The 8,687-nt window shown below is 42.5% G+C and overlaps 1 protein-coding gene across 1 annotated transcript in view; it reads left to right on the top strand.

Moving 5' to 3' along the window:
- Nucleotides 1-8,687, top strand: part of LOC104467315 (microtubule-associated serine/threonine-protein kinase 2-like) — a 98,274-nt gene that overhangs the window by 81,794 nt on the left and 7,793 nt on the right. Inside the window, exons 20-23 of the mRNA XM_010081049.1 lie at nucleotides 1,839-1,948; nucleotides 4,439-4,593; nucleotides 5,300-5,604; nucleotides 8,258-8,473. Of these exons, the coding sequence (XP_010079351.1) occupies nucleotides 1,839-1,948; nucleotides 4,439-4,593; nucleotides 5,300-5,604; nucleotides 8,258-8,473 (786 nt within the window). The remainder of the gene's footprint in view (nucleotides 1-1,838; nucleotides 1,949-4,438; nucleotides 4,594-5,299; nucleotides 5,605-8,257; nucleotides 8,474-8,687) is intronic.

Here is an 8,687-nt window from a genome sequence, read left to right as displayed (position 1 = left end):
TAGGGAAAATTCTTTAGAGATGTAAAGTAACTTAAATTATTTTCACTGCAAGTGTATCACCTTATTTTAGTATTGTTAACTGTAATGAGATATGAAGTGAAGTGCCTGTCTGGTGTGTATAAATGTCTGGGAACTGCCGTGGTATCAGTGCTATGTAAGATTCCTGGTATTTCCAGATAAGCACCAGACAGAGTCTAGTCTGGCGCTCTTGCGAGAGAAGGGAGGATCGTCATGTGAGGCATGGAGAAGTCTCTGTCCCAGAGCCTCTGCCTTCCCAGCTTTTCTCATTTGACCTGTTGGGCTGAGCAGGTGGAAAAGGCTTGGACTTGCCTCTGGTCAGGGGGCTCTTTCCCGCACTGCAGCTGCAGCGCAGGATGATACTGGACTATTTCAGTTTCCTGATTTATGGAACTTTCTGTCCTACTTTAATGGAATCTCTTCTTCTCCCGGTGCTGAGGGACTCGCAGACTCCGTATGAAGCACGTTTTTGCTCAGCTCCCGCGCCTCACTCAGGGTGAAGGGAGGGACAGAGCAGCCTACCTCTCACCCCTCATCTGCCACGCTGCAAAATCAGAGATCCTGTTTAGATAATGCACTCTTGGTTTGGAGAAGAGGTTTTCAGGTTAGAGGTACGATGGAGAGAGAGATACAGAAATTAGCACATATTTGCTGCACTGAGCAATTTGAGTCAAGCTCTGCCGAAGGGGCAGAGGAGTGTTTTGCATGTATTGAGGTTGCATTGGCACAATATACATACAAAAATCAGGGTGACGATGTGTTCCTCCTGCTCGTTGGACTTAGCAGACATTGAACTTGAGCTCTGGTCACTGAACTGGATCAGTGATCCGGAGAGGCACAGTGCTGCAGCCATGAGTGGATCCTGGTGGGTAAAAGCACCACGTAATGTTCAGTGGTGCAAATCTCTGTAGGAATGATGGCAGACTCCCCAAGTGCCCAGGCATGCTCAGCAGGTTATCAGGGTGACGTTGATGTGAGTCCTTTGTACAGGCTGGAATTCTCACGTCAGGAAATATCTCACATAGACACTGATAAGAGTTGGCATTGCTGTTATAAACCCTAATGCAGAAAGTTTTAGAATTTACAAAAGTAGCTTTCTGGCTGATACAGTGCAGCAAATTTGGCTCAGTATAGCTATCAGCTTTCTGTAGCCAAACTTATTAACGTCCACCCCGCAAAATCCAATGTGGCTGGTTTAGAAATCCACTGCTGCAAATCTCAAAGCACAAAATCTCTTTGGAGGCAGTTTAGATTTTTGCATTAAAAAATAGCTTTGCGTATTGACTGCTTGCCCATTTTCTTCCACAAAATCTAATCCTTTTTCTAGTTGTAGGCGGGAGAAGAAGAAATATTTTTGGGGGAGTAAATATTTTTATTTTTTAAAGAAGGCTTGTATGTTTGTATGCAGGACAGACTTCGTATAATCATAAAGCTATTGATTGGAAATTGGGACAGTGAATTGTTTCCATGTTTCCTTCCATATGATTGTTTGCTATAGGGAAGAAATATCCCTACCATGAAGGGTTTGCAGGATTAGACACCTACTGAATATCAGCTGCTTTTAGAATATAATATAGCTGATGATCCAAGATAAATTCAGTAAGGAGGTATTCTTTGCTGGTAATTGTATAGGATGAGCAAAGCTGGCTGGGTGTGTTTCAGTATTAAGGAAAATACTCTTTATGGTGTATGAAAGTTCTTTGTAAGTAGACAAGTAGGAATGGGTGCAAAGACTATTCATGGGTAAGCCTGCACCGCTTGAGGTGTGAGAGTTACCAACACTCCCCGTACTGATGAAGCGTGCCACGTCATGTTCACAGCCCGTTCAGAACGGTACCAACACTTGGATTCGGAAGAAGAGGAGGACACTAACGATGACGATCACGTGGAAATTCGTCAGTTTTCCTCATGCTCGCCAAGGTTCAGTAAGGTAGGAGCATGCTAGCTTGTTGAAATAAAAAATCTAGAGAGAAATACAGTGTCATTGCTTTGTATGGGGTAGATTTTAATAATGCAGATAATATGTGGGAATTGCGTGGTGTTTAGCATTCACCAAGGAAAGAAAAAACTATGTACGTTCTTTATTCTGTGATAGTTTGTGGCCCGTTAGAATGTGAGTGCAAGAATAACTGGAGAAAGATTTTGTATTTCGTAATGCTTCATTAACGTCCAGGGCACTGCAGAGGTGTCTCCTGCATCTGATACAGTTTAGTGTTTTTACTGATGACTTGGATGCTGGCATAGGGAGTGTCCAAAGCTTATTTCCTTTGAACAGTGTAATTCTGAAAGGGCCTTCCAGTAGGTGAGAAGATGGTATTAGGATGAAAATTGATTCTGACATTTTGGAATAATGGTCTAAAATCAAAGGGATTGCATGCAGTAGGAGAACAGATGAAGTTTACACCTCCACTGTTTGTTGTCTCAAATACGGCCTAAAGAACAAAAGGTGACAGTTTCAAAGAGAAGGATCTGGGCATATAGTGCGTTGTGAGTTACGTGTGCCAAATTATTGAAGCAAAAAGGCAGTTACCGTACTGGGCAAGCCCAAATATTTTCTACAAAGCAGATGAAGAAATCCTTTCCATCTGCTTAGCAGTAGGAAGGCCTTAGCTGGGGTATTCTGTCCTGTTCTGGGCAATGTTCTTTAAAATAAACATGGACCAGTAAAAGACAGTCCTGAGGAAAGCAACAGGAATGATCCGAGATCTTCAAAACATAAAACCTAATGTGTTTCCAAATACATAACTGCTAGAAGGAAAGGATACTTTGGTCTTCCTGTTCTACCCAGAACTGACAGGAAATCATGGGCACAAAGAAGGTACAGGATAGATGACAAGGAAGAGTTTCCAATATTGAACAATAGTGAAGCACTGGCATGGGTTGCCTGGGGAATTTACAGAATTTCCCTGACTGGCGGCTTTTAAGAACAGGTTGGAGAAACACCTGTCAGGTGATTACAAGAGAGCTGGTTCTGCTTTGAGGTGGGGAGAAGGACAGGAAGCCCTAAAAAAGTCCCTTCTAGCCATGCTTGCTGGATTCAGTCTGCCTTACTCAGGTCTGTGCAGGTCTCTCATTCTCCCCAGGTGATCTGAAATAAAAAGCCGGGATTACGGACATTGCAAAGTAGTACAACTCCGCTGTTAGCGTGGATAAAACAAAGCATGTTTGGGAAGGGGAAGAAGGGAGAAGAAATGCTGGTTTGAGGTCAGCCCACTCTATGAACCACATTTCCTTCTTCTTGATGAGATGGGAGTAGGAATTTTACTTCTGGCCTCTGAAAGATGTTTCAGTTTTTTATGACGGTTTCTCTACATTTCCACTACTGAAGTCAGTTTTCAAGCACCAGTTCGTTCTTCTTTGTCCTCAACCAGGCTACAGTGTCTTAAGTAACAGTTACCATTAAATTTATGGGAGTTGCTCCTGATTTGCATCACCAAAAGTATGTTTAAAATTGGACCTGAGGATTAGTTGGGGTTTTGAAAAAGTTTGCATGAGTACGTAAGGGTTTCTTTTTTCTGCCTTTTCTCACCGTGAGTATTATTCATCTGTTAGACTGAAGCTTTTCTTTGGAGTTCAGTGTTTTTGCCACAAAGAGAAAAAGTTCACTTTTAATGAATTTATTTTAAGACGTGGAAAATTATACAGCATTTGTAATGTGGGAGGCATAAAAGGCTCATTATATTTTGAAATTCTTGTCTGACAATTCAGCCATATGATTTATTAATAGTTATCTTGTTGATGCTCTGAATTTTTAATAACATTATTTTCATTAATCTCTTCTTATGTAAATTAGGTCCACAGTCAAGTGTAGTTTTAAAAGGATGGATTTTTTTGCTTAATCATTTAATTATTTAAAGACGGCTGTAAAACCAAGAAAGGCACTTTCATTAAGCTGTCAGCATTATAGTAGATTCCTTGAGGAGGGCAGGACTTTTTTGTTCTGAAATAAGCTTGGAGCGATGCTGATAGACTGATGATAATGAAATGGGGTCATGAGCATGATGCCTATCATGGAATTGAGTTTGTGTAGTAAGATTTCAATATCCTGATGCCAGCCTTCAAGACTTGTGGAGCCTGCTTTAGCAATATCTCTTCTTATATTTGAGAATCGTTAAGAAAAAAATGAAGTCATTTCAAAAAGTCTTGGTATTTCTGTGGTGTGCTGGGCTGTTTTCAGAGGAGAGCTATTGGATGCTGTTGTGGAAAAGCACATTTCATGTTTCTGAAGCTTGTTTTTTTCCTCTTCTCCCTGGTGCACTTAAGCATGTCACATCTGCACTGTGTTATTTAGTCAAACAACATTGCCAGGTTCATGCTTTCGGGCAATATTTTTCATTTTGAAAAGATATTATGCCCCTTGAGTAGAAAAGGCCGCAGAGGTTTGTTTTCTCTGTACAGAAGGATCTTTTGGTATATGCAGGTGTACAGCAGCATGGAACGTCTTTCCATCCATGAAGAGAGGAAGACTCCACCACCAACTAAACGGAGTCTGAGTGAAGAAAAAGATGACCGGCTGGACAGCCTTGGCGGCTTGAAGAGTCGAGACCGCAGCTGGGTGATTGGATCTCCTGAAATGTAAGTTCTGTAGAACTAAGGCTTTTGGTTTCTCATAGCATCTAAGAAAGACCAGCCTGTGACAGAGCTTTCTGTGACGAGTGTTAGGTCAGGAATGCTTCATATGATATATTTCCACAGGTGAAGTCTGAAGAGTGGAATAAATAGCTGAAAATTAATGTGTAGAAGTGATATAGTCCTTAAATGTTCCTAGTTAAGTACTAACATCTCCTACATTTGTAGCAAATATTTTAAATGAATTTAAAGGGATTCTAACCTTAAGTAAAACTTTCATTTATGGAAAGATGTGTGTTGGAGATGTACCAACAGCATTTTTTTTGTTAAACATCAATAAATCCAAAGTCTGGTGTTGCCAAGCGTTTACCATTTGTCACAAGTTAATGAAACCATTAGGAAAGTCCAAAATTTGTAAAGTTTGGAATATAAAAAAAAAATTCTCGTGCTCTAATAAAAATGTCAGTAAAATATATGAATGCCTAGAATTTGGCTTTATTCCTTCTTTTCTTAGAAGCTTAACAACAGAATGTATTGGAAATGTAGACTCAGGTCCTTTGCTGTTTTAAGTCGTAATGATGTAGCTCCATCTCCTAACTTCACCATATGTTGACTTCAGATGTGTGAGTTGGGTCTATGCGCTATTTTCACCCTTTAAAGTTCATTATTACCCTAACTTAATTGAGGGACTCTGTCTTGTTTTCTCTCTTAGATTGCGTAAGCGCTTGTCTATGTCTGAATCCTCACACACAGAGAGTGACTCCAGCCCACCCTTGACGGTCCGCCGACGCTGCTCAGGGCTTCTTGATATGCCCCGTTTTGCCATCTCCACTGAGGATGAGGGAACTGTTCTCAAAAGGCCCCAGTCCGAGGGGATGCTCTTGTCCACTGTGCAGTCCCGGGAGGGGCTGCCGGTGCCCATTCCTGAACAGCCTGTGGAGCAAGAGCTGCAGCTGGAAGGTGATGCTGGACCCACTACCCCCTCCACAGCCATCAGCAGCGCCTCAATGCTGACAGGTACGTGCTCAGTGTGATGGTTTCATGGTCCCCAAGAAAGCTGTGTTGGCTTGCAGACGCTAACTCTGTAAAACTGGGTTTGGATGTCAGGTGATGTGAATGCCTTATGTGAAGTGGTTATATTAGAATAGTTTTGTGACTGTGCTTGTCTTTAAGATAACATCAGTGGTTTAATCTCTTCAAAATTACATCTTGTATTTCAGTCCTGTCACTTCAAATTGATTAATGTCTTCTCATGCTCGAGACCCATATGATCTATGCCTGCTCACAACCACTGGCTGCCTACCTGAGGGAGCTTTATTTTAAGCACTAGTCAGAGCAGATCACTGCTTAGTTGGGGCCAGACTAAAAGATCCCTGCTTCCTATAGTTTTATGTATCTGAAAAGCTCTAGTTTGGAGTAGAGTCTTGAAATTTACTAAGGGAGTAGGGTTTGTGTCAGGGACATGCTACTTGCTGTCTCAGACAAATATCAAATTTTAGCCAAGTTGCAGGGTTAAAAAAAACGCAGCATAGGTTTAACAGAGACAGTCTTAGAAGTCAGTGTTTGACTTCTCAGAAGCTTTCACCATCCTGGGGCCATTCTCCTACACTGAGCTGAGCTGGACCTTCCCTGTGACAGTGCCCTGGGCTGCTGCGGTGCAGGGGCTGGGCTCTGGGCGCTGGAGGGTCCCATTCGGGGCATCAGGAGGGCAGAGGGCGAAGCTGCCTGCTTCTGAGAACAGAGGAGGCCAGAGCTGGGAACTGATGGGAAGTAGTAAGGAGGAGAAAAAGGAAATTTGGAGCAATGGGTGAGAGTGGGGAATTGAAGGTTAGCAAGATAACGTTTGAGAAGGAAGGCATAGTTAGGGGAAGAACTAGACTGTAACATTGAAGAACCAGGACTAACTGGATAAGAAAATAAGAAACAAATTCCTGGCAGAAACCGGGAGCAAGCAGGCAAAGCGATTGTGGATGTGTTGAGGATGGAGAGGAGAGGAAAAGGGGTACTGGGCAAGGAGTGGCAGCAAGACTGGACAAGGACAAGGTGAATGGCACTGGCAGATGTGATGGTGGATTGATAGTGCAAGGTGGAGAAGCCTTAGAGGAAATCCGGCTCCAGACTGGATCGAAACCAAAAGTCCCCACATCTCATTATTCCTCATCTGCAATCCAGTCTGTGAAATTCCTTCAGAATTGTCCTATTCCCCTCTATGGCTCATCCTCCCAGAAGAGGCCTGGTGCTGCCATCACGTACTCCATTAAATCATGGGAAACAGTGTAGGAGTGAAGGAAATAAGCTGTCACACTCTTGGATGACATAGGTGCCATAGTGGAACCTTAGTTTCTCCACTTCATACTAACAGCCTAGAAACATGCTATTAAAAATTACAAGGACACTTTCATTGCAAATTTGAGTATCTACAAGTTGAAACAGACAAAAATGAAGCTTCCTTGGGCAGCCTGCTCCCCTGAGACTAATGCATCGGAGCAGTCTTTAATCCAGTGCATGGGCTTTGGGGATACCATTACTTCAGTGTCCCCAGCCTGCAAAGTTAAATCAGAGGCAGGGGACTGCAAGAAAAGAATTTCATTCCTGTCCCTGTCTTGGAGGCTCCTCTAAAGCGTGTCGCAGCCTTTCAACAGGCAGCCTCCGATTCTGGGTTCCTCATTGTCTGGGCCTTATGTGAAACTCTGTGGCTGTTAAATGTTGAAATGGCATCTGGTACTGAGTTCTATGGGAATGGTGCTTTGAATTTTTATTTTCATGGTACTTCCTGCTTTACTTAGTATGCAGAGCAGTTGTGCCCACTTAAATAACGATGATCAATGTTTTGTTCTGTCCTCATTGTTCAAAATGTGGCCCTTAGGCTTTATTTATTGCAAGCTGCTTAAAATTTGCTTTTGAAGACAGAATGATTAATTTCCCTTGTGGACTTGCTGTGGTGCTCACCGCTTTCATTTCTGAGCACCTTGTAAATTCTAATTAATGTATTTTCACAGTGCCCCTTTAAGGTATCAGATGGGAACTGAGGCACCGAGCTCAAGTACAGCACCCCCAGCATCTGCTATTCTTGCATGCCCAGTCTCGTCTTCAAGACTACTTTGCATTTTATATATATACGTATAGCAGGTTAATTCAAGACTAAATTGCGACAGTGCACAGAAGGGGGCAAATTAAGGTTGTCTTTGCAATCTGCATTTTTACTTTCTCTGACTTTAGTACCTTAGTATTCTCTTAAAGTGGATTTTTTTTTATGTGCAACTCCAGTAGAACCTGGCTCTTGTATTACAGGCAGCTTTAACTTAAAGATTGACAGTTCTTACTGGTTGTAAAAATGGAGCACTTTCCATAAACCTGTTTTCGTCTGTGAATGATCCCAGTGAAATAGCTTGCCTGCAGAACTGCACTGCAGCTTTAGGATTCATATAACTGCTACTCAGCAACGTGATTTCATTAGCAAGCTTTTCCAACTCAACAGAAGCCGCTAATTTTCTGTATTCAGAATAACACCATTTCTGTAAATAAAAATTCAAGCCCTGGGGTTTCTTCTTAGGAAAATTTACTCTTGGACTTCATGTAAACATGACTTTGATTTAATGTATTTTGCCTGTAGGGGAATAGACTGTTAGGAATTCCCTGTGGTTCTAATCTGTTTTAATTTAAACTGTAGCTGGGAGCGCTGCAGATTTCTCTGATCCACGAGCTCGCAGTAATAGCAATGAAGGCCCAGACTTTACCACTCCAAAAGCCATCAGCGATTTGGCAGTGCGGCGGGCACGACACAGGTTGCTTTCTGGGGAATCAGGGGAGAAACGTACCTCAAGACCTGTCAATAAAGTGATTAAATCAGCATCCGCTACTGCCTTGTCTCTCCTGATTCCCTCAGGTAAGAAATGCCTCGGGTGAGGCATTGTCAGAATCTGCAAGCACTAAACAAAAGGTCTGCAGACAGATCCTCCCCCTCCGCTCTCCTGGAATAATGCCCTTGCTGGCAGGAGGGGAGAGATCTAACTTTTACAATCGGTTTAATATTTACTACTCAGCAGGATAACGAATACTGCTTTGCCACAGACGGGAGCATTGTGTGTGTGGTCTGACTG

Source organism: Pterocles gutturalis, unplaced genomic scaffold (genome assembly GCF_000699245.1).
Source record: "Pterocles gutturalis isolate BGI_N339 unplaced genomic scaffold, ASM69924v1 scaffold4089, whole genome shotgun sequence".
NCBI classification, from domain to species: domain Eukaryota; kingdom Metazoa; phylum Chordata; class Aves; order Pterocliformes; family Pteroclidae; genus Pterocles; species Pterocles gutturalis.
The sequence above is the reverse complement of the archived record's forward strand: the minus strand, read 5'-3'. Positions and strand labels throughout refer to the sequence as shown.